This window comes from Sebastes fasciatus, chromosome 5 (genome assembly GCF_043250625.1).
Source record: "Sebastes fasciatus isolate fSebFas1 chromosome 5, fSebFas1.pri, whole genome shotgun sequence".
Lineage (NCBI taxonomy): Eukaryota > Metazoa > Chordata > Actinopteri > Perciformes > Sebastidae > Sebastes > Sebastes fasciatus.
The window spans coordinates 23353016-23378976 of NC_133799.1; the positions used below are offsets into that span (position 1 = coordinate 23353016).

Genomic DNA, 25961 nt, shown 5'->3' on the forward strand with positions numbered 1-25961 from the left:
AAAAGTCACATGATGAGTCTCTGCCTACCACTGAGAGCTGCCTCAGAGAGAGAGAGAGAGAGAGAGTCGCTCCTTGCAGGAGTTCAGATGTGGATTGAACGTTACAGGTGGAGCTTCGAGCCGGATCCAAGACCAGAAAAACAGTCTGATGTGGATCCTTTAACTTACTCCTGTATGGTGAGTCTGATGCGTTTGGGACTTATTGACTTGTGGGTTTTTATTTCCCCGCAGACATGCTTGTTATGTTTCCACCACGGGGCTGCTTGTGGGAATTAGATTGTCACCCTGTGTGTGGTTAAGAGGTTGCAAACACAGTCTAACTTGTCTGTCTTATCTAAGATTATAGGATAAATCTAATAATAGCAGCTGAAAGCTAGACTAAGCAGTAGTAGGATATGCGTTTAGGTTGCAGACACAGACAGACAGCAACAGAGAGACAAACTTGTAGGCTGGTGAAGTGTCAAAGCAGTGGTTAAATCCCCCTGTGGGTGGAAATGCTTTGGAAACCACAAGCCAAACTGTTTATTAAGCTACACAGAATTTCTCCATTTAAAAACTCTCTTTGTAAATAGTCCAGCATGTAAACATGAATAAATGCTGCAGCTTTACATCAATAATTCACCAAACAGATAATCTAAAATATGCCTGCATGTGACGACAATGGAGTAGAAGTGCTGCTGGGTCTCTGTGGTAATCACATACAGGTGGATCCTTCAGGTGTATTGGGCTCATTCAGTCTTGTGAAGGGCTCATTGCATGGGTGGAAAAAAAGTAAAAAATGCAAGTCTTCCTTAAAAAATAATCCAAGGCACACTGTAGTGTTTGAACAAAATTAAAATTACTTTATTTTACATGGCAATAATTCTTTAAAATGACCAACATGTTGCGACCAACACAGGTCTTCATCAGTGGTTATTTTTTAGGGAGCATTTTGTACTTTTTTTCCACCCATGCAATGAGCCATTCACAAGACTGAATATGCCTGCATGTGTTTTGCATTCTGTCAGAGTGAATTCAACTAGATGTTATATAGTGGGTTATTTAAGGGTGTGCAGTTTGTATGGATGGTGGGATATTATAGCATATGATACGTCTGGCAAGAGGAGGAGCAGAGGATATATACTTAGTGCTGTCAGTGCATATACTTGCTCAGGGGATTGCTCAATCTTTTAGCTGTCATACTGCGGCTCAGTGGGGTCACTTGGTGTTGAGGCAGGCCTGCACCACAAATAATACACTGGAAGTCTGTGGTGTGAGCTGGAAATGATGTCTCCTTTTGTGTTTTACAGTACTGTAAAACCGCTGGACTTCTACATTGTGTTGGTTAGATAGTTGGTAGACCTCTGTTTACTCTGATAGGGAAACAGAACCTCCATGTTAAATCCAATCTCCCCACAGGAGAGTTGTACAAAAAGGGGCCAGACATAGCCAAATATTAAAGGGACTGTTTGTAAGAATCAGAAATGCTTGTTAACAGCGACACCTGTGGCCGTTAACTCAACGAAAGTCAGCGTCAGGCTCACGCTTGTGCTCGCTCTATATAGACATGAACGAGCATTGCTCAAAACAGTGAGGCGACACACGTCAGCTAAAACCACGGGTCGGAAGGAGACGCCGGCACCCGGTCGGAGACGATAACGTTTCCCGCTGCGGAGCCCCGTCACTTCACAAGACACGGGAAACCTCTGTTGGTCTGGAGGAGCTGCAGCATTTATTTATTTATTTTTTTATCTCTGCTAGGGCTGTCAAAGTTAACGCGATACTATTGCCTGTGTGATTAATTTGAAAATAATCGTGATTAACTATGGACGATCATGCAATTAATCGCGATTAAATATTTGAATCTATTGACAGCCCTAATAGCTGCATATCTGGCATCTTCCATGATTGTCTTGCCACTCTTACACCTGAATACAATTCATTGTATACTGACTAGAGCTGAAATCATTTGCCAATAAATCGATTATTGGTTCAAGCAAAAATAGCAAACATTCCTTTGTTCCTCTCCAATATGAGGATTTAGTGCTTTTCTTTGTTTTATAACAACTAAGTGAATATCTTTGCGTTTTGAACTGCTGCTCAGACAAAAGAAGACATCTGAAGTAGGGCTGGGCAATAAATGTATCGATATTATATATAGATATATTATATACGGTATGGTGATATGAGACTAGATATCGTAATATGGCTGAAGTGTTTTAAGTGTTGTCTTTTTCCTGGTTTTAAAGGCTGCATTAAAGGAATGCAATTTTTCAGACTATTCTATTATTTGCCTTTACCCACTTAGTCATTATATCCACATTACTGATAATTATTTATCAAAAATCTCATTTTGTGAAAGCACGTAGAGTCAACCTTACAATATCGTCACAATATCGAGGTATTTGGTGAAAAATATCGTGATATTTGATTTTCTCCATATCACCCAGCCCTAATCTGAAGACGTCAGCTTGGGCTTTAGGAAAGTATGCTTTTCGCTTTTCACTATTATCTGACATTTGATAGGAAGAAAATAACAAGTCATTAAATCAGTTCCTTGGTTTTGGTTTCAAATCCAAACTGAAGTGCTGCTCACCACATTTTGTTTTCTTGGGCGTTCCCGTCCGTCAGTGAACTTGACACACAACAAAGGCAGAGCCGGCCGAGATGTTCAGGTGTTCACATTTTCCTTTTGTGGCCCAGCAGCTCCTGCTGAGACTTGCCTGTGTGTGTGTGTGTGTGTGTGTGTGTGTGTACGTGTGTGCTTTCAAGCGTGCACTCACACTCACCCACACTTGTCTCATCAGTGGCAAGTAATTTGTCAGAGCGTAGACAACTTCTTTATCTAACAGGTTGTTGCATTTATTATTTTGTTGTTCTCTCAGTTTAATGATGCATGAGGTGACTTGATATCTCCGCACACGCAGCGTGTTTTTGAAGTATTGTTTTCAGCTAATTACAACTCTCCTGCACATCAAAACAAAAGGTGGCGAGCAACCGTCATTATGATAAAAAAAAGAACGGTTTGTTTTAGCCATCTGAGTTTGCAAAAATATAACCCGTTGTGCTGAACTGGGGTGTGTTTTCCAGTTAATGTTTCACAACAGAGTCTGTGACACAAGGAGTGTCAAAGGTGAGCAGCCTCCCACAACCGGTTTCCTGTTTAGGCCTCTGTGATGGAATACTCTATCACCAGCCAGCGGGCCACTCAGCATACGTCTGACTGACAAACAGGCACACTGGCAGTGACTCAACCAGTATGAAACCAGTAGACCAGTTAGTCAGCCACTCAGGTAAATCAGTTACAGCCGCAGGAGGAGGCCTCGCCCATATACAGCACGGCGTAGTGCGGTCACGAGGCCCACGCAGTCACAAAGCTCACTCCAGCTGTTTGACTGTTCACACGGCTTTTTGGATTTGGATTTGTTATGACTCACGGTGATGACAGCAGTGCGCCTGTCTGTGCACGCTTCAGACGCTGCTGTTCACAGGGTTTAGCTTTGTTCGCAGTACGAGAATCCATTGTATAGTTTTGTAGATATGGTGGAGGATCCTGAGCGGGCTATAAATATCCTCGTGCTTCAAGTGGTTTGAGTGTCTGGAGATACCGCTGGAGGGCTTCTCCAACGTATTGTACTAGATCACGTGCAGCCTTTGAACCCACAGTTGATGAGTAAAAACCCACCAGCAGCCACACAGTGATAACCTTTTACGTTCTTTTGCTTGGCGTAAAGGTGCAAGTGGGAGATACATTTTCACATTTACATGTAAAGAAACTATTTTAGTCACACTCATGCTGTTTGTTCTGGTTTTATAGAAGCTCATCTCTCACTGTGCCTTTGTGTTTCATAGTGTTCTACATTGTATGCAGATACTGGCAATTGATTAAAATATTTAATCATGATTAATTGCACAATGTTTATCTGTTCAAAATGTACCTTAAAGGGAGATTTTTCAAGTATTTAATTCTCTTATCAACATGGGAGTGGGCAAATATGCTTGCTTTATGCAAATGTATGTATATATTTATTATTGGAAATCAATTAACAACACAAAACTATGACAAATATTGTCCAGAAACCCTCACAGGTACTGCATTAAGCATAAAAAATATGCTTCAAATTCAAGGCCAACAGGCAACAACAGCTGTCAGTGTACTGACTTGACTATGACTTGCCCCAAACTGCATGTGATTATCATAAAGTGGGCATGTCTGTAAAGGGGAGACTCGAGGGTACCCAGAGAACCCATTTTCATTCACATATCTTGAGGTCAGAGGTCAAGGGACCTCTTTGTAAATGGCCATGACAGTTTTTCCTCACCAAAATTTAGCCTAACTTTGGAGCGTTATTTAGTCTCCTTCGCGACAAGCTAGTGTGACATGTTTATTGGTACCAATAAAGTTAACGTAAAGTCAAAGTTAATGCGTTATTATCCCGTTAACTTTGACAGCCCTAGCAGATACTGTACTATGTTTCTCATAAACGACGTCATTCATAATATTCCACTTCTTTTATAATGTGCCTGTGTCACAGGGTAATAATATCTGTACAGGTTTTGCTGGCTGTACAGGAATCAGTATAAACAAAAGACATAAATGGATTTCACACCAGTTTTTCACAACATACTGAACCCTTCTGCTTCAGTGGAGAGCACGCCTAATTTGATGGTGGTTTATTATTATTATTACTTCACTACCACTGAAAGAGAGAACAGAGATGTTACTCTAAACCTCAGTGGTTAATAAATCATTCATGTGTAAAATGATAATGTAAGAAGCTGTTATACACAACCTGCCAAATTCCACAAGCCTTTATTAATGACAGCTTGTATTAATAATAATAGATGTGTGATTAATAAGCCACTTTATAACATGTCATGTGGTGAGCCGTTAACAAATGGATGTTGGCAGTGATAGTGCAGCCTTCTTCCATCGCGTGATGGGTCAAACAGTTCATGGGAGGATCCATCCTCATTAATTAAATAGAACAAAAGAAGCAGCAAAGGTGACGGACATAGAGATATAAATGTAGGATCATAATCTTACAATCCTAAAGTTACTTTTATACATTTATTATATGTAGAGCTGCAACGATGAATTGGTTAGTTTTCAACATTAAATTAATCGGCAACTATTTTGATAATCAATTAATGACTGAGTAATTTTTTAAGTAAAACAAATTCTCTGATTCCAGCTTCTTAAATGTGAATATTTTCTGGTTTCTTTACTCCTCTGTGACAGTAAACTGAATATCTTTGCGTTGTGGACAAAACAAGACATTTGAGGACGTCATCTTGGGCTTTGGGAAACACTGATCGACATTTTTCACCATTTTATGACAACTACTAATCAATTAATCGAGAAAATAATCGACAATGAAAATAATCGTTAGTTGCAGCCTAATCTCAACATCTTTTAGGTAATTTAAAATGTTGAATGAAACACAACACTGACATATTATCACCTTACAATCTAATTTTTTTAGCAACCTATTATTAGCACATCCAGCAGCAGACATTGAACAACATAACCGTTCATTTGGAGTTGTGTGTTTGGCCACCTGACAAACAAAAATCAAATATTTACTCTACTTTAGGTCTGTTCAGGTCAACTCAAGGGAAACAAATCTCTCTTTATCTGCTAGACGCTGTTTCACACCAAGCACAGATTTTCAATGGCTGTTTGTTTTCAGGTTAACAGACTGTCGGACAAATGGGCTTTTATCACTCCAATGGGACATTTTTCAGACTATTAGTGTTTCAGAATAACAACGGACCGTCCTTTTCTCAACACCCAATAATGTACGACAAACACTGCTACCTCAACAACCAAATAAAAGACAATATATGGCTTGAGATCGACCAGCAGCTGGGATACGATGAAGATAGTAATGTAGCTGATATGCTGATCAACATCAGGTTGTAGCGTGCTCAGTTTTAAAGCCAGAGCAAAGATACTGGGATCATATGAAACTACAAAACCTAAGGAATCCATTGGTACCAACCATGTCTTGCTTGTCGCGAAGGAGGCTAAATAATGCTCCAACTAACGCTAAATTTTGGTGAGGAAAAACTGTCATGGCCATTTTCAAAGCGGTCCCTTGACCTTTGACCTCAAGATATGTGAATGAAAATGGGTTCTATGGGTACCCACGAGTCTCCCCTTTACAGACACTTTATAATAATCACATGTAGTTTGGGGCAAGTCATAGTCAAATCAGCACACTGACACACTGACAGCTGTTGTTGGGCTGCAGTTTGCCATGTTATGATTTGAGCATGTCTTTTTATGCTAAATGCAGTACCTGTGAGGGTTCCTGGACAATATTTGTCATTGTTTTATGTTGTTAATTGATTTCCAATAATTAATATATACATCGTACATTTGCATAAAGCAAGCATTTTTGTAAATTTTGAACAGATAAAAAAATGTGATTAATTTGCAATTACTACTATACATATAAAAGATGATATGTCAGTGTTGTTTAATTCAATATTTTGAATTACTTGAACGTTATTGAGATCATTTAATGTTAGAAATCTCATATTAAGAAAAGACTGAAAAAAAGTCATGTCATTTAAATTAAGTAACTTGACAGATCAGATTTAAGGGTCTTATTTTATAAGAAAAGCAGCTTTGTGCAACTGGTGACTGATAAACCTCAGCTGTGCGTCCCCCCAACCTCCCAAACACACACACACACCGGCCCACGCATGCACATGTCAGTGTGTGAGTGTGACCGTGGATAAACAAAGACACAACTGCTGCACGCTCTTCTGTTGTTACAGCCATACCTGCCTGTCTGCACTGTTTGGAAGTATCTGTCAAATGCTGTGAAAAACAACCTGCAGTCATTTCATTCAGCTGTAGCGCTCAACCTACACCGCCACCAACACCCCCCCCCCCCACCCTCTCACAGCCTGAGGGGAAAAGACATGCAAGACGTCGGCGCTCTGACAACAGAAGAGCAGTCCTATACATGCAGCAGCTCGTCCCGCAGTGTCAAGTAACAACAAGGCGGGAGCATGGCAGTTTGTTGCAAAACGCACTTTCAAAAACTGAGGTTGTTCAGAGGCACAAGGGAGCGAGCGCCTGGCTGTCTCTCGAGGAAATTTGGATGCTGTCACTTTGGTTTCTGTCAACAGGCGAGGACTCTGTGGTGTGCGTCTCAAAGGATGCATCTCTGTGAAATCTGCTGTATTTTTCCTCTAAAAAATCTACTTGCAAAGCAGCTGTGTGGAGCGGCGGCCTTTTTTTTTGTGCAATGTGCACCATAAAGATAAGAGTTTACCTTGCGAGTCTGCTCTTAAAGTATGCTTTGTGTTATTCTGAGGGAAAAAAGTGCCTTGATGAATTTTGGATGAGGCCGCGCTGTTCAGTTAGTCAAAACAGAAAGAAACTCGTCAAAAGAAGTGGTAGGTCTCAATTCAGCGTGAATCCCAGGGTAGGGATGGAGCGTGTAAAGCAGTGTATTATTGTGATCTGCATGCATGCCCAAACCTGAACTGATCCCCCTCTGCAGTGTGAACCCCGCTGAGCCCGGAGGAAGCAGGTTCTTATCAGGGAGGAGGAGGACAGGAAGACACAGAGAGTGGAGGAGGAAGAGAGAGTGGGGGTCGGTGGGCAGCATGGCAGAGTTTCACTTGACATCAGTTTCCTCTGTCAAGTTTTTAGTTATGACTTTATGACCGTAAGTGGAGCTAGACTTCTCTGATGTAACAACAAGGTTATATTTGTCCCTCTTTTGCATATCTTTTTGACAAATATACTACATATATGAAAAAAATCTAACCACAATTTCTAACAGAAAGCTTCTGCTACAAAAATGGGTGAACTTAGGAGTTTAAAAGGCATAGAGTGCTTATGATACTTACACGTTTTGTTCAGCAAGATAATCTCCACAAATGAACACAACTTTATGTCCTTTGAAGTGTGAATGCAATCGACAGAAGTAATGTTAGGCTATAAACGAACTACACCACAGTCGCATGAGCGCGAGTAGAAACTTTATGATAATCACATGCAGTTTGGATCAAGTCATAGTGAAGTCAGCACACTGACACACTGACAGCTGTTGTTGCCTGTTGGGCTGCAGTTTGCCATGTTATGATTTGAGCATATTTTTTATGCTAAATGCAGTACCTGTGAGGGTTTCTGGACAATAGTTGTCATTTTTTTGTGTTGTTAATTGATTTCAAATAATAAATATATACATACATTTGCATAAAGCAGCATATTTGTCCACTCCCATGTTGATAAGAGTATTAAATATTTGACAAATCTCCCTTTAAGGTACATTTTGAACAGATAAACATTCTGCAATTAATCGTGATTAAATATTTTAATCAATTGCCAGTATCTGCATACAATGTAGAACACTATGAAACACAAAGGCACAGTGAGAGATGAGCTTCTATAAAACCAGAACAAACAGCATGAGTGTGACTAAAATAGTTTCTTTACATGTAAATGTGAAAATGTATCTCCCACTTGCACCTTTACGCCAAGCAAAAAAACTTAAAAGGTCACACACAAGGACAAATCTCCCTTTAAGGCCCTAATTATACTTGTTGAAAATCTTGATGTAGCTCTATTTAATAATGATAAAGTACAAAAGGAGGATTTATTAAGACTTAAAAGCCTGGAATTATTTCCAGCCTTAGCATTGATGTCTTTCTATATCATTGGTCTCTTTAATAATACATGTTTTCATATCTTTCCTAGAGGTGGGCACCATTAAGATGATCTCCTCCAGCATCCTTCATCAGTAGCTGGGCGGCATGGCTTCTGCTCCTCCCTCAAGAGAGGACACCAGTAGCTCATTAGCGCTGCGCTGGAGGCTAACGCCGACATAGATAATTACCGTCTTCAAACTGCACCCCACAGGCCTGGTTAAAGACACTCATGAACTTCCCTCAGAGGATGGCTTGTGCCAGAGCGGTACATGTCCAGGACAGTGACATCATCACCGCGGTGTAACGACATCTGGACTGAGACTTTGGACCATGTTCTGTCTCTGATCGGCTGCTTTGGCGGCAGAGCTGGACTGTGCAGCTCTTCCACGCGTAGACAAACCTGGACTCTGAGCCATGTCTCTTCTCTCAGCCCTGAGCATCGTCTGTGGATTGATGCTCCATGTTTCATTCAGTGCACTCAACTCTTACTACTGTGACCCACGAAAGACCGTCCCCTACCAGAGTAAGTCACAAGCTCTCAATGTTTCCCCACTTATATGTCATGGCATATTCTAACTGTGTTATTTCTGGAAGATTTACTCCTCGGTTTGAGCAGTAAATACCAGAATTTGTAGCAGTTTTTAGGTTGTATTTGAATATTTTAACCATGATATGTGAACAAGCATTGCAACTTTTACTTAGTGTTTGTGCTGGCTGGGACAACTTCTACATTTTCAATGAATTTGCATTTTGTTTTCTGCTGCGGGAGCATTTTCCCGCAGAGTCACAGCAGCTGAAATGTAGAAAAGTAATGCAGATGCTCTTCTTTTTTTTTTTTTTTTAGACGAGCTGAAGTTGTTCAAAGAAGAGGGGATCTTCAACTACTCCACTATGCTAATGATGGAGGACCTGGGTGTGCTGCTGCTGGGGGCCAGAGAGGCTGTATACGCTCTGGACATCAACAACGTCTCCGTCAGAAAGGCTGCGGTAAGAACATGTGAAGAGATTAATTAAATAATTAGCTGTTTACAAAATGTTCAGGTATGTTCGGATCAGCTGTGAACAATAACACACCTGCCTGCAGAACAGTTACATATTAACATGCAAATTCTCTTTTGCTAGATTAAATAGCCATTCATTAATAGGTGTGGGAATCACCAGAGGCTCCACGATGCGTTTTTAAACATTTTTCGATGAGATATATTGCAATTTATTACCTTTATTCAACTGCAAATTATGCAGTTTGTCAACATCTGTTTTATCTTATGAGAAACAGTTTTGACTCTGTTCATGTTAGAGTTTTCATTCACATATCTTGAGGTCAGAGGTCAAGGGACCCCTTTGAAAATGGCCATGCCAGTTTGTCCTCACCAAAATTCAGTACAAATTTGGAGTGTTATTTTTCATTCTTGCCGACAAGCTAGTATGACATGGTTGTTACCAATGGATTCCGTATGTTTTCTTGTTTCATATGATCCCAGTATCTTCACTCTAGCTTTAAAACTGAGCACGCTACAACTTGATGTTGATCAGCATATCAGCTACATTACTATCTTCATCGTATCCCAGCTGCTGGTCGATCGCAAGCCATAAATTGTCCTTTATTTGGTTGTTGAGGTAGCAGTGTTTGTCGTACATTATTGGGTGTTGAGAAGGGGATGGCCTATTGTTATTCTGAAACACTAATAGTCTGAAAAATGTCCCATTGGACTGAAAAAAAGCCCATTTGTCCGACAGTCTGTTAACCTGAAAACAAACAGCCATTGAAAATCTGTGCTTGGTGTGAAACAGCGTCTAGCAGATAAAGAGAGATTTGTTTCCCTTGAGTTGACCTGAACAGACCTAAAGTAGAGTAAATATTTGATTTTTGTTTGTCAGGTGGCCAAACACACAACTCCAAATGAACGGTTATGTTGTTCAATGTCTGCTGCTGGATGTGTTAATAATAGGTTGCTAAAAGAATTACATTGTAAGGTGATAATATGTCAGTGTTGTGTTTCATTCAACATTTTAGATTACTTAAAAGAAGTTGAGATTAGGCTGCAACTAACGATTATTTTCTCGATTAAGCGATTAGTTGTTTGGTGAAATTGTGAAAAATGTCGATAAGTGTTTCCGAAAGCCCAAGACGACGTCCTCAAATGTCTTGTTTTGTCAACAACTCAAAGATATTCAGTTTATTGTCATAGAGGAGTAAAAGACACCAGAAAATATTCACATTTAAGAAGCTGGAATCAGAGAAGCCCGCTACAACCTCTGAAAGACAGAATAGCGGTTAGATTATTAAGAGGTTAAAGATCAATACTTGAACTCCTTGTATTGATACACTATTGCACGCACAAATATCATGATACTATGCTGTATTGCTTTTCCCCCCCCCCTCACCCATGTTAATTAACTTTATTGCAGATTAAAAATGAAAGATTAATTGAACATTTATGATATTTTATTGAAGTGGTTGAAGGCATGTCATCAAATAAGCAGTAAACCACTCAAGGCTGGATGGTTCCTTAAAGTTTTAGATTATAATCCCTTAAAGGGGACATGTCATGCTCATGCTTAGGTTTCTACTAGAACATGTTTACATGCTTTAATATTCAAAAAAAATATACCTGTATTCACCCTCTGTCTGAAACGCTCCGTTTTAGCGTCTGTCTCTTTAAGCCCCCCTCCCGAAAAAATACTTGGCAGGTGATTGGATGAACCATCTGTCAATCAAACTCTTACCGAAGCCAGTCAGGAGAAGAGCGAAAACATCTTTTCCATTGAGAAAAGCCTTCATTGCCGTTCTTTGCTCTTCTGTCAATGAAGAAATACTCTCCAGTTCTGATATAACTGATGCTATTGCAACATCTACGCTAACCTCTTCAGGAGGTTGTTTAGAACGGCGGCCTGTCTGTTTCATCACGCCCGTAGCTGCCAGTAGCTCATCACAGGAGGCTGATTGGTATGTGCTCTGGTTTGCCGGACACAAACGCATTACTTGAAGCCTGACAAGATGGTGTGATATGTGATACCGCGATCACATGATCTTTTGACATTGTGAAAATCCAGTTGCCGTGCAAGGTAATGGTAGGCACTCCAGATACTCATATGTATGTACACAAGTACTGAAGAAGTGAGTTATTCATGATATGTCCTCTTTAAAATGAAGTCAAGTCTATTTGTGACCCCACATCACAGGTGGTGGTGGTGTGGATGTAAGTTATGAGCAGCTCAGTTTAAAATGTTTCCCCTCAACACGTCTGATATGAAGGATTTTTGGAGAATGACAAAGTGAAAGTATCCAGTATTTCACAAGAAGTCACTTTTTGACCCTTCAGACTTATCTTGGTTGCAAGAACGTTTCACTAACATTTCATAATCAGTTCATGCCTCCAGTAAGTGTATTCTTTGTATGTCTTTCTCTGGCCTCTTTCAGTATTTTCGCTAAAGATATGCTCACAGTGACACATTAGATTGCGTAACGAACTGCTCTCACATCAGCAGCCAGTTCAACACTGTTGTCTATTTGGCCCGTGCACATTTGCATGAGGAATTTGACTGAATAATGTTTTTGTTGGACTCTAAACAGTAGTCTGTTGATCCATAATTGTAGTTACACAGCTAACAGTCACAACTGAAAAAGGACTGGTGTCCCAGCCTGCAGGTAGAGCGTACCAACTGGTCTTGACGTTAGATAAACAGTGAAATGTGTGAGGGTAAACGGGCTACAGCTATGTGGGTTGCGACACACCGTTCCTGTGTGCTTTGACAAGACTCTTTCCCTCTGTTGATGCAGGTGTACTGGCGAGTTACCGAGGAGAAGCAGAGGGACTGCACGTACAAAGGAAAACATGCTGAGGTTTGTGCAATGTCTTTAAAAACAGAGCTTGCTAAACTTTTACTTCTAGAGGTGAGGATCCAGCCTGAAAGCAGTTTACTCCCTCATGCAGTTTATCTCTGTGCATTTGTAAATCATTTATATGGGAGTTTTCCTTTTCAAGTCTTTACACAGAACTCTCTTTGAAGTGCTTTGCTTACAGCTTCGTAGCGAATGTCCAAATAAAGGCACAAGAAGAAAATGCGTGTTCACAGCCTTGACCTTTTGGTCCCCAGATCGACCCCAGGCAGCCGGTGCCGTCAGTGTTATGTATGTGGCATGTTTGTGTTTTTGCGGCTGAACTAACAGAGCAGTGACCTTGGCGTTCTCTCTGCTGGATCTTGTTGCAGGTGGAATGCCGTAACTACATTCGAACCCTGCACAGAGTGAACGACACTACAATGTATGTGTGTGGCACAAATGCTTTTAGCCCCACCTGTTATTATATGGTGAGTAAACCGCAGAATATGTTAGTTAATTTAGAGGATTTTGTAAATTGTTTCTGTAGGAAGGACCTCTGTTTATCAGCTGAGGGGGTTTGAGTCATTCAAATCATTTGCAAACCCTTAACTTTGATTATAAACGTCATTGGCGTCAGTGCTCCCACTTAAAGGGATAGTTTGGATATTTTGAAAGTGGGGTTGTATGAGGTACTTATCCATAGTCAGTGTATTGCCTACAGTAGATGATGGTCGGCACGCCCCCAGTTTAGAGAAACAGACAGGAGTACCAGTACGGGAGCAAAGCAATGTACTGCGGATTTTAGACAACTAAAAAAATCAATATCCGTTCAAGTATACGCAATATTTAGAACATTTTCACTGCTTTATATTACTGTCAGACAGCCCTTTTCAAGGGGGAACTGAAGCGTTATCATTATTTATACTAATCAGTATTATTTGTAGTATTAGTAGTAGTGTCAGTAGTAGTAGTAGCAGTAGTAGTAGTAGTGGCAATAGTGGTAGTAGTAGAAGTAGTAGCAGTATCAGTAGTAGTAGTTTCAGTAGTAGTAGTAGTAGTGGCAGTATCAGTAGTAGTAGTAGTAGTAGTAGTAGTAGTATCAGGAGCAGTAGTTGTAGTAGTAGTGGCAGTAGTAGCATTAGTGGCAGTAGTAGTAGTATCAGTAGCAGTAGTAGTATTGGTAGCAGTAGTAGTAGTAGTGGCAGTAGTAGTAATAGTAGTAGTAGCAGTAGTAGTAGTGTCAGTAGTAGCAGTAGTGTCAGTAGCAGTATTAGTAGTATCAGTAGCGGTATTAGTAGTATCAGTAGCTGTAGTATCAGTAGTATCAGTAGTAGCAGTAGTATTAGTGGCAGTATCAGTAGTAGTAGTGGTAGTAGTAGTATCAGTAGTAGTAGTGGCAGTATCAGTAGCAGTAGTGGTAGAAGTAGTAGTAATAGTAGTAGTATCAGTAGTAGTAGTGGTAGTAGTAGTAGCAGTAGTAGCAGTAGTATCAGTAGTATCAGTAGTAGCAGTAGTAGCAGTAGTATTAGTGGCAGTATCAGTAGTAGTAGTGGTAGTAGTAGTATCAGTAGTAGTAGTGGCAGTATCAGTAGCAGTAGTGGTAGAAGTAGTAGTAATAGTAGTAGTATCAGTAGTAGTAGTGGTAGTAGTAGTAGCAGTAGTAGCAGTAGTAGTAGTGGCAGTATCAGTAATAGTAGTGGTAGTAGTAGTATCAGTAGTAGTAGTGGCAGTATCAGTAGCAGTAGTGGTAGAAGTAGTAGTAATAGTAGTAGTATCAGTAGTAGTTGTAGTAGTAGTAGTAATAGAAGTGGCAGTAGTTAGCAGCAGTAGTAGTAGTAGTGGCAGTAGTAGTAGTAGTAGTAGTAGTGACAGTAGTAGTAGTAGTAGTAGTAGTAGCAGTAGCAGTAGTAGTAATGTACTGCTGTGGACGGGGGCAGCAGCAAAACATATTTTAGCCACAAACACATACATTTAGTATATTTCCACTGCTTTACCTCGCCGTCAGACAGCCCTTTCAATGGGGAACTGAAGCCGTTATCTCTGCTCTCTTCAAAGCAACCAGACTCCATTGACAAAAACAGTAATTTTACCTCGGAACACAGGAGTTGCTGGTCTACCGCTGCCTCGATCAGTTTGTTTGTTTGTGTTATTGTGTGACTTTGGTGAATCCAAACTAGCCCTTAAAACAGAAAAGGTAAAATTACTGTTTTTGTCAATGGAGTCTGGTTGCTTTGAAGAGAGCACAGATAAAAAGGAAAGAAAAGGCAGTCAGACGGCAAGGTAAAGCAGTCCACAACACAACAACCTTTTATATAAATAAAATTTGGGCAAAACTGTAAAACAGTGGCTGAGTTGAAGGTTGGCGTTCAATCTAAAAACTTCTATTATCTTTTATATACTTTGGAAAGTGGTGAGTAATAATGTAAATTTACACAAGGTGTAGTTAATGGGTTAAAACATGCAAACCACTCTTGCATTTGTGTCCCAGTACTGTGTCTGAATAAAATGGCACCTTTCTTTTCCCTCTCTTAACAAGTTTTTCTTTCCTCTCTCTCTCTCTTTCTGTCTCCGGCTTTGTTTCCGACAGACATTTGTTAATGGACAGCTGAGGCTGGAGGGAAAGCAGGAGGAGGGAAAGGGGAAGTGTCCTTTTGATCCCTTCCAGAGATACTCCTCCCTCATGGTCGGTGAGTGTCAGGTTTGCTGCCAACGGGGAACAAAGCAGCACAGAATACTGCTGAACGTTCAAAGTGCACCAACAGAAAAGATCAGCGTGTGATAATAAATGTGTGCAAATTTCTCGATAGCCACACGAGCCCTGAGCACCATTACAAATGGCACTAATTAGTCAGGAAAATCCAGTTGGCTCCATTAGTAGACATATAAATGAGATATTGTTCCACCTTAATATGAATAATGTATTTCCAGGAATTTTCTCCTCACCTCTTGTTCCTGTCCAGCAGGAAATGACCTGTATTCTGCTACATCCATCAACTTCTTGGGCTCTGAGCCGGTGGTCCTGCGTAGCTCAGACTTGGCTCTCCGCACCGAGTTTAAGAGCTCCTGGCTCAGTGGTGAGTTCCTCCTCTGCAAAAACTGACCATTTAAAGTTTTATGTAATGGTGTGCATAGTTAAGAGGGAATCCACTGCAGCAATAGCCACATTTATTTAGTATTTTTTAGATATCCTTTAATGTAACTGAGGCAAAGTTTTTTTGATTTCTCTGCACCTGTCCTAAGTGCTAATTTAATTTTTCTTTTTTAATACGTTTATTGGTTTTCAGTTTTACAGATAATAATAATAGTAATAATATTAATAATAATAATAATAATAGAAATAAATTGGCAAAGGATTAAATACAAACAAAAACACACAATTAGAAATAAATAAATAGAATAAAATAACTAATTTAAATTAAAAAAAAGGTGTGTTCAAGTTGCTTATGAATTTAACATGAAATTTCATTGATGCAGTGTATCCAAAAATAGGTCTGCAAATGACATTTGAGGAGATTTAAAGCTTAGATTCATCATAGTCCAGGAAGGAACGCTACATTTTCTCAAATTTGTCAGCAAAGCGACGAAATATAAACCTGAGTTTCTCTATTTTTAAGTGCTGTATGACATCTCTCAACCTTAAAATGCTACTGGGAGGTTGTTGTGGGTTTTTCCAGTTTAGAAGATCCAGCCTGCGTGCTAACAACAATCCAAAGGTCACAATCTTATAATTAGCTCCTCTAAGAGGACGACCCTCTCCCTGGGACACCGAATACTGCAATCAAAGGATCAGGTTCTTAATTTCTTTTTTTTTTGTGATTTCAGAGCCAAATTTTGTCTACATGGACTTTGTGGGTGAGAGTGTTGACAGTCCTGATGGTGATGATGATAAGGTGTACATGTTCTTCAGTGAGAACGCCATGGAGTACGACTTCTACAGCAAAGTGACAGTGTCTCGAGTGGCCCGTGTCTGCAAGGTATAGTTAAAAACTCACCGTCTCTGCAAGAGACATTTTCAGAGACATTAAGAGAGAGGAGGTTAAACAACATTATCATCTGGCGCTGGTCTGGTTGTTGTGGTTAAGAGGAACATCTGAGTTTCAGTTTCACATGACAGAGCGCCTCTGTCTCTGTGTTTAGGGGGATATGGGCGGCCAGCGGACACTGCAGAGGAAATGGACGTCGTTCCTGAAAGCTCGTCTGGATTGTTCCCTCCCTGAACCCAGCCTGCCCCCCATTGTCCAGGATGTCTTCCTGCTGAAGGACGAGGACTGGAGGAACAGCGTCTTCTACGCTGTCTTCGCTCCGCAGTCGTAAGTACTAACAATCAAATCCTGTAGTTTTATGACAACATAGGACGTCCGCTGAGCATTCAATGAAGAACGAAAGAGGTGTCTATATTCACACAATTACTGGTCAAAAAACAAAACAAAGGCTTAAACAATATTTTCCATTTGTTTGATACATTATGTTCACATAAGGCATTTAGTAGTTAATATTTCTTTTCAATTATGATTTTTATTGTTTCCTTCAGACATCCTAAAAGGCAATCCAATGAATTTAACGTATATGTTAACAAATAAAGACAATTAATAAATTAAAATATATATATATAAATGAATCAATAAATACAAAATAAAATTAATGTATGTATAAAAAATAAATAAATAAAATAAAAATTGTAAAAGCTACATTAAAGTTAGAAATAAAAAATACACCTATATATATATATATATATATATATATATATACATACATACAGTATATATACACACATATGAGATATTGCATGTATATTAGCAGTTTCTTTTCAATTACGATTTTTATTGTTTCCTTCAGACATCCTTAAAGGCAATCCAATGCATTTACCTGATAGCATTTACCCTATATATATATATATATATATATATATATAAATGAATCAATAAATAAATAAATAAAATAAAAATTGTAAAAGCTACATTAAAAAGTAAAAATACATCTATATATTTATATATATATATATACACACACACACACACACACACACATATATTTAAACATACATACATATTTGTACACGCATGTGTAGACAAATATAGCTAAGTTAATACTTGATCTGAAAGGAAAGTAGTTCATATTTTTATTTGACATTTAAAAAGTATTCTCTCATCATACAAATAAAACAAACATTTGTTAGTTTGTTTGACTAAATGTTTTTGATTTGGTGTTTCCAGGAGCTCGTCCCAGGTATCTGCAGTGTGTGCATACACTGTGTCCTCCATTCGAGATATTTTCAACGAGGGCAAGTTTAAGACGCCTGTAGCTGTGGAGACGTCTCACGTCAAGTGGGTGATGTACACCGGAGAGGTGCCGGTCCCCAGACCCGGAGCGGTGAGTCTAAAAAGACTTTGTTGCAGCCAGAAGTGATTCTGGAAATTAAAGCTTTCAAGGTAAAATCTGAAAAACACACAATTCTGAATTGAGGTTTTGTATTTCAGTGCATCAACAGCGTGGCACGTAAACTGGGGATGAATCGCTCTCTGGACCTTCCTGACAAAACCCTCCAGTTCATCAGGGACCGCCCCCTTATGGACGAGGCCGTTCGCCCGGTGACAGGAGGGCCGCTGCTGGTCCAGAAGGGAGCTTTGCTGACTCGGATTGTGGTGGACAGTGTGTTGGCGCTGGACGGACAGAGATACGCCGTCATGTTCATTGGCACCGGTAAACTATAAGATAGCTGTTAAAAAAAGATGGAAGTAAACTGAACTGATGTTGAGACTATTAGCTTAGTTTTCTGCATGAATATACTGTTTGATTTAACTTGATTTAACGCCCCTGAAAACTTGGTTTTGAATCTTAAAGTATTCTCCATAATGTAAAAGGTTCAGTTAAAGTTTAAAAAGTTATTATTTATTAAAGGAATACTTCACCCACAAAATGATCATTTGTATATCAAATACTCAACCCCGTGTTACCTTGATAAGTGAAGAAAACTTTGTTTTTCTCACATCAAGCCTCCACGCTGAACGATACACAATTACGTTGTCTAAATTGATAATAACAAACACATACTAACTCAAATTTCTCAGGAAATCTGAATTGATAACAATTTTGCTTATGGGCATATCCCAGTTAAATCAAGCTATTGTCTTAAAGGTCACATAATTGTAAAAAGTGACATTTTCATTGCTTCTATATTTTAAAGCAGGTTTAAGTCCTATATAAATACTGTGAAAGTGTCGAAACACTTAATCCACAGAGACATACACATACCCCGTATTCAGAAACTGAGTTTTTGAAACAAGCCGTCAGAATTTCTGCCCATTTGTGATGTCACAAATCTACAATATTTAGACCATTTAAAAGTTTTCAACGTAAATAATTCTAAATGGGTCCCAGTTTATTTCCTGTTGCAGTGTATGTGAATGACATCAGCTGACCGGAAGTAAACATAGACCCAAACTGTTGCCTAGCAACGCAATTCTGTTGCAATTCCAATGAAATGTACTAAAACGGAGCGTTAGGGTAAATACAGGTATATTCAAGCAGACAGCAAGAGGAAAATAAAGTTTTTTTTTAAACATTACAGAATGTAAACATGTTCTAGTAGAACCCAAAATACAAGTATGAACCTGAAAATGAGAATGATATGGGACCTTTAATCTGATTACTCTGTTTTCTGTGCATGCATATCACCATAGTCAGTGTGTATAGCTGGAAATATTTATTTATGTTTTCTCTATAATTTCACTTGAAACTGTTATTAATTTTGAACTTAAGTTCTTAATTCAATAAGAAAATACTCTTTTAATTTTTATAGAAAAATAGACTTTATTTTGTGATTATTTCATATACTGTAGGCTATGTATTTATTGAATTATCAGAAAACATGATATATCGTGATATATATCGTTATTGAGATATTAAATCACCTACATCACGATAGAAGATTTTGGCCATGTCGCCCAGCCCAAGAATCAAATTGAGAAAATATGTTTTCAGGACCTTTAATTGTAAACTTTTAAAGCCACCAGCACCTTTTAAGAAACACATTCAATATAAGTGATGAGAGTTAATACATGTGTCTTTATACAGTCCTTTTTTTGTGTCCTGATAGAAAACGGTTATGTTCAGAAGGCTGTCAACTACGCAGGAGAGATGTTCATCATTGAGGAAATTCAGCTGTATGAAAACCCCGTGCCTGTTAGCATCCTGCGCCTCTCATCCAGCAAGGTAACTCTTAACACAGTGGCAATACGGTTCATTAGCTCATCATCACCATCATCATCATCAAAGGTGCAAAGTCTCTGGTGTTTTTCCTTGGCAAATTTTGCACAATAAGCTTCAGTCTGAATTTCTATCTCAATTTTAATATGCTGCCACTATATTGCTTCAGGGGTGATAAAGATGAAATGATTTGTTAATTTGTGTGTGCATGTGTGTGTGTGAACACAGGGCCAACTGTATGCAGGTTCAGAGTCTGGTGCCATCCAGATGCCGGTCAGTAACTGCAGCCGCTCTGATGCTTGTGTGGACTGCATCCTGGCCAGAGATCCGTACTGCGCCTGGGACTTCAGCAGCGAGAAATGCTCCTCAGTCTCCAGCTTATCATCCTCCTCCTCAAGTACTGCAATACAGAGTCTGAAGGAGGGAAACGTCTCACAGTGTCCCCAGCCAGGTACATTCACAGCGGGTTGTTTGCATGCATCCCAGCAGTCTTATTCATTAGTATGCAGAGAGATCAACAGTAGGTTAGACCGGGGTAAGACGCCCCCACGAGGTAAGAACCTCCCTCCCTGACTACTAGATAGAGACATTATTCATGTCAGCTCACATCTTGGATGGTAGTGGCCTTGCTAACCTTCGAATAGCGTCAAAATTGTTTTGCTTTTGGAGGTTGTAGCGAGCTCATATGAATCTAGAAAATCTAAGGAATCCATTGATACCAACCATGTCATGCTAAACCTTGTCGCGAAGGAGGCTAAATAACGCTCCAAACTTACACTAAATTTCAGCGAGGAAAAACTGTCATGGCCATTTTCAAAGGGGTCCCTTTACCTCTGACATCAGGATATGTGAATGAAAATGGGTTCTATGGGTACCCACGAGTCTCCCCTTTACAGACATGCCCACTATGATAATCACATGCAGTTTTTTGAATGCAGTATAAACGTGTTATTTTTACCTATTCTAAAAATGATGTATTTGAATATTTCTGCATACTGGGGTTCTTAAACAGTCTTAGAATCACATAAATTGGGTATCACTGTAAAGCTGAGACTCTTGTAGATCCAATGAGCCCAATTCTATTCATGTGTTACAGCCTCTATCTATCTAATCCTGCGGGTCTCAGAGGGTTAACTTTCTCTTTTTTTGTACGGTGGGCTCGTATGAGTCGTGTGTCGGATTCAACAAACGCTCCTAACTTCAGATAACTGTGTAAATGACCTGCGTAAACATGATGAACGCCACCTGTACATAAATGAGAATAGTGAATTAGCATAATTAACGTCCCAATGATATCATATAAGGCTACGCATCCTGCCTCATTCATCTGTCTCTGCCAATATATCAGCACGTTGTCTAAAGATGCGCTCTCTTCCAAAAGGCCTGAAGCGCATCAAAAAGAAGTAAGTCAGCCATGACGCACCTGGTTACACTTCCTGTTGACCTTATTAATTCGATATGCAGTCAAAAAGGATAATGTCAACATACTTATGAAGTCTAATTTATATTTTCTAACTCAAAATTGCTTCAAAGTAATGAAACATGTAAAATTTAAATTGTGTTTTTTATGATGATCATTTACTGAGTATGTGTATACATTTATTGTTCATTTCATTTTACTGCTATTTAGTTTTGGTTTTATCTTTTTTTTCGTTTTTACATGTTCGAAATAAAAATATAAACTAACAAAATATAAAATCCATTAGTGAAAAACTAATTGCTCATGACTCCTACGACAGGTCTGGACCACTCATAAACTGTGTTCGTCAAAATACGAGAAAATTGGTGAATGTGGCAATTTCTCCTACATCACTCGTACAAGCCACTTAAGAACAAGTCTGTTTGTACGAATGGTTCTTGCATGAGGCCCATTGTTCTTACGGAGGGTCGTCTTACCCCAGTTTACCTTTATGTGTGTGTTTTTAGATCTAGTAGCAGCTGTGGACTTTCCCCTTGTTCCAGAGAACAACATCCAGCTGCCTTGCCAGCTCCACTCCAACTTGGCACAGGTCCTGTGGCGATTCTCCGACCAAACACTTCACTCCAACCACAAATACTACATCTACAGCGGGGGCCTCCTCATCCTGGGCGCCTCTGAATCGGACGCCGGCTTGTACACGTGTGACTCAGTAGAGCTGATCAACGGCAGACCGTACAACCGCACCGTGGCAGTTTATCGATTACGGCTCTACTCTGGCCCTGGAGTCGGGGGCGGCACTACTCCTGGCAATGAGGTGACAAATTCCTCAAACTCTAGTCACGGTGTGACAACAGCTGCACCGGGGGTGGTGCCGCTGGACAACGAGGACCCGTTGTCCCCCGAGAACCAAAGCGACACGGGCAGGGTGACTAGCTTAGAGGTGGCTGTGGCTCTGCTGGCGTTGCTTTGTCTGGCCCTGATGGGGGTCATATTTTGGATCTGGAGTCAAGGGCGTTTGGGATGCTTCAAGTTTGCAAAGCGCACCAGTGAAAGTGAGGGGAAACGGCAGTCAGCCGAGTACATGCACATCCAGAACAGAACTCCAGAGATAAAGCTCCTGCGGCCCGAGTCGGGAAGACCTCACGTTGCCAATAATAATCACTCTGCTGTTGACTTCAAAGGGAACGGCGAGCACCACTTCACACCTATGGCCAACATTTCAAGCCTGGACGGTCTGGGATACATAAATGATGAGTCAGAGATTTGACTCTGCTGCGGTATATAGAATTCAGACAGCGCACTGATTATCTTCCTATAGGTGTGCTGATAAAAGTTTTCACATTATAAATTCTTTTGACTGATCTCCTGTTTCTCCTCGCCAATTTCCTCCACTGTCCATCATTCCCGTACGCCGTCGGGCAGCTGTTGTTTCACTGGAGAGACTTTTTAGGAGGTATTTTCACTCCAGAAAACAGTTGAAAAAAGTAATTTTTTAAAATATATATATGTATTTTTTTGTATAATTGTGAATACACTGTAAAATATATTGTGTACAGGCAAGAGCTTTTTTTCAACAATTATTTATTTGTCGCCATAAAGATTTTTATTTCAGCGATCGTAATACGTGTGTGATGTAAGTCTTGTAAATAGAGTCAGCAACAATGAACAAGTAGCAAAACACTTTGACCTCTAATTTCCAGGCAGATTTCATTTTATGGGTTGTTTAATCAAGATAACATTCATCAGTCAGAGAGCAGACTGTGTAAATGATTGATCAATAGACTGTAAAGCTTATTTCTAGGTTGCTGTTAAAAAAAATGGACTACAGATAAAGGTTAACCTCGGTATCTTTCAACCTGGACCCTATTTTCCCATGTGTGTGTGTCTAATGCTGCATTCCATTTGAACTGGGAAGTCGGAGTTTTCGAGTTCCCAGTCGGATATCTCAACTGGAACGCCCCCTGAAGTCGGATTACCCACTCAGAAAGTCAAAAGAACCTCACAAACCCCGACCTCAAAATCCAAGATGGCTCCTCCACGAATCAACAGCTGTAGTAATATACTCTTTATAGCACTTCTGTCTTATTGTGTCTCGTTAAAGCAGCAGTAGGCAGTATATTTTTGGCATCATTGGGAAAAAATTCCATAACAACCTTTCAGCATATTGTAATTCAAGTGTTCTGAGAGATAACTAGACTTCTGCTCCTCCTCATGGCTCTGATTTCAGGCTTTAGAAAATCTGGCCCATGACGGGAGACTTTGACCAATCACAGCTCATTTCAGAGAGAGAGCGTTCCTATTGGCTGTGCTCCGGTCATGTGACTGGTACTTGGCGTTCCTTCACCAGATTTCACAATGGCGGCGTTACAAACTTTCTCATTTTACAGCTAAACCGTGCACTACAAGATCATTCTGAAAACATTTGAGGAGAGAAATAGGCATTTACGTAACAGAATATTGGTTCATATTTGATCAGCGCTGCCTAGTTTGACCGTTTGAACGGAGTTTGCGAATGATTGACAGCTGGCTCTCATAGACGGCAGCTGGACAGCAGACCTCAGATCAGCTCTTACTGCTTGTTTTCCTCTGGTCTGTGGATGCCCTTAGGAGCACCGGAGGACACAGAGGCAAATTTTTTTCAGGTTAAGGTTAATCATATTTGCTCCAATCTCGCCTACTTCAGCTTTAAATCAGTTGTAAACACAATAGTGTCTAACTTCTATCTGTGGACATGTTGCTACGGTGTTTGTATGTGCAAAATACCGGAGTAATGTGCTGTTATCAACTGGTATTGCTAACAATGGCTAACCTGGCTGGAGCAAAACCCCATTAAGTTTTCCGACTTGTACTGGAGCACGGTCAACTCGGGTTTGACGTCATTCCCAGCTCCAACTTCTGATTTCCGAGGTAAAAGGAACGCAGCATAAGGGACTAATGGGGACAACCATTTCGGAAATTGGTCCAGTATTGAGGCAGAACGCCGCAACCAGCAGCTGCAAAACAAGTTGCAAGGGCAAGTGAGCAGCGTCATTGTAACGTTACTTCCACTAAAAGTGCTTGTTTTTGCCACTGACATGCTCAGATTGTTATTATAGGTGTCTGACAACATTATGGAAAGGATCCTACAGAGAAATAAAAAGTTTTCTCACCTTTCGCTTGATGTTCTTTGCCTGTTCTCATTGTAAAATCTGAATATCCGTTTACTCTGGCTCAAATAAATACGAGCAGACATCAAATTCAAGGCCCTCATCCACGTTGTTGAAATCATCTAAATATTCAGCCATGACATTGAAAATCTTTTAGATAACACTAAGCTACGTTTTCTGTACTCCAACATAACAAACACTCTTGTTTCCACCGTGAATGTATTCCACTATTCCAACGTCACCGTCTTCCGGCAACACGTCACCTCGCCAGATTTCAGACTCCTCCTTGACTCTTTCCATATTGTCAGACACTTATAATAACAATCAGAGCCTGTCATGGTGAAAACAAGCACTTTTAATGGACGTAAATGACGGTGCCAGCTTGCCCCAATAGCACTATATTGCACCCTGTGAGCAGCTGCCGTCTACAGCGCTCTCCCTCAATACTGGACCAATTTCAGAAATTGTTGTCCCTATTAGTCACTTAGACACAAAAACATGAGAAAATAGGGTTGAAAAATACAGAAGTTACCCTTTAAGCATTCAAATAGGTGATATAGAGCGAACTCCTCTATCTTCCATAGCAAAAACATGAGATTATTTCACTCCAGTAAATGTTGTATCATCATCATTGAGTGAACTAGTGCGTCACTGGGATGTGTGGGTGTCAGTGAATCAACTCTTTGCATCAGAGACGCAGCACAGATAAGAATTTTGTGTATTTTTGCTGTCAGACTTTTCTGAAAATGCCACCCTTGTTGATAATAAACAACTTTATTGGGAGTTTGACGTGTGTCTAGCTGTCAGTAATGATTACCTTCTCTCTCACACGCCTGAGAAAATTATTTGAACCGCTTGACACGCTTGTTGTTCTTGATGTTTCCAGCAGATACTCCTGTGGATTGTGTGGCGGGATGATGATATCAACAAAAACACACACACACACACACACAGCGACTCCACAGATACCTCAGACCTGTTTGTTTTTGTCGAAAATGTCTGAGAAAAACTAAATTACAGGAATGTCGTCGTGAATGTGCTGTGTGCTTTTCTCACTCTGTCATTAACAACAGCGGCTCAGAGCCGCCTCGTGTTTCATCTCATACTGTAGATATGAAAGGGTTGAAGTGGGTCTCTGCTCAATTATTCAGCAGTGCACCATAAGGAAGTTGTCAGGAACAGAATTAAAGGTTGTATATTGATCTCATCAGGCGGTAAATTAATAAAATATTAATGCAGTTGGATTTTGTTGTTTTAAAGTCAGTGCTTTCATGCACAGCATGGGCATATTTACACTGGAGAATTAAAACAAACCACCCGCCAACTATTGTTTCTTTATTCTAAAAAAAGCCAGTGAGCTTATACTGAGTCGTTTATAAAGTTTCATAAATCACTCTTTTTTTATCCGCTGCCCTCTCTCCTGTTCACTTTTCCTCCCAAGATTTTTAATGAGCTCTTACTTTTAGTTCAGGCTGTCTTGTCGTTAGTCGATGATGCTCACAGGCTTTTTTTTTAATCCCGCTAGCAGTTTCTTTGAACATTCCTTACATATATATATCTATCTATCTGAATAAATCAATATGACAGCAGCGTCTCTTTGCGAGGATAAGATATTTCACACTGAGGACAGAAGATACAGAAGAAAAACACACAGAAAAAGTGGGCACTAAAACCAGACCTCACATGTGCCAAGAGGTGACGGTGGTCCGAA

The 25961-nt window shown here is 39.9% G+C and overlaps 1 protein-coding gene across 4 annotated transcripts; it reads left to right on the plus strand.

The window, feature by feature from the left end:
- The first annotated feature begins 20 nt into the window (after positions 1-20).
- On the plus strand, positions 21-25075 carry LOC141768013 (semaphorin-4E). 4 transcript variants are annotated; one of them, XM_074635876.1, is made up of 14 exons: positions 21-177; positions 8705-9178; positions 9500-9642; positions 12437-12499; positions 12868-12966; positions 15066-15165; positions 15439-15552; positions 16301-16452; positions 16616-16788; positions 17692-17848; positions 17956-18178; positions 19575-19690; positions 19913-20135; positions 21611-25075. In XM_074635876.1, the coding sequence occupies exons 2-14, from the start codon at positions 9070-9072 to the stop codon at positions 22369-22371; spliced, it is 2433 nt and encodes an 810-aa protein (XP_074491977.1). In that variant the 5' UTR covers positions 21-177; positions 8705-9069; the 3' UTR covers positions 22372-25075. The 4 variants fall into 4 exon arrangements, with proteins under 4 accessions (XP_074491977.1, XP_074491981.1, XP_074491978.1 ...); XM_074635880.1 differs by having other exon boundaries at positions 15442-15552; XM_074635877.1 differs by lacking the exon at positions 21-177 and adding an exon at positions 3363-3652.
- The last annotated feature ends 886 nt before the right edge of the window (positions 25076-25961 follow it).

Bases quoted from the DNA above. Each gene is read 5' to 3' on its own strand.
- LOC141768013 (XM_074635876.1), top strand. From the start codon at position 9,070: ATGTCTCTTCTCTCAGCCCTGAGCATCGTCTGTGGATTGATGCTCCAT. The intron at 9,179-9,499 runs GTAAGTCACAAG...TTTTTTTTTTAG, and splicing joins AAAGACCGTCCCCTACCAGA to ACGAGCTGAAGTTGTTCAAA. The intron at 9,643-12,436 runs GTAAGAACATGT...CTGTTGATGCAG, and splicing joins TCTCCGTCAGAAAGGCTGCG to GTGTACTGGCGAGTTACCGA.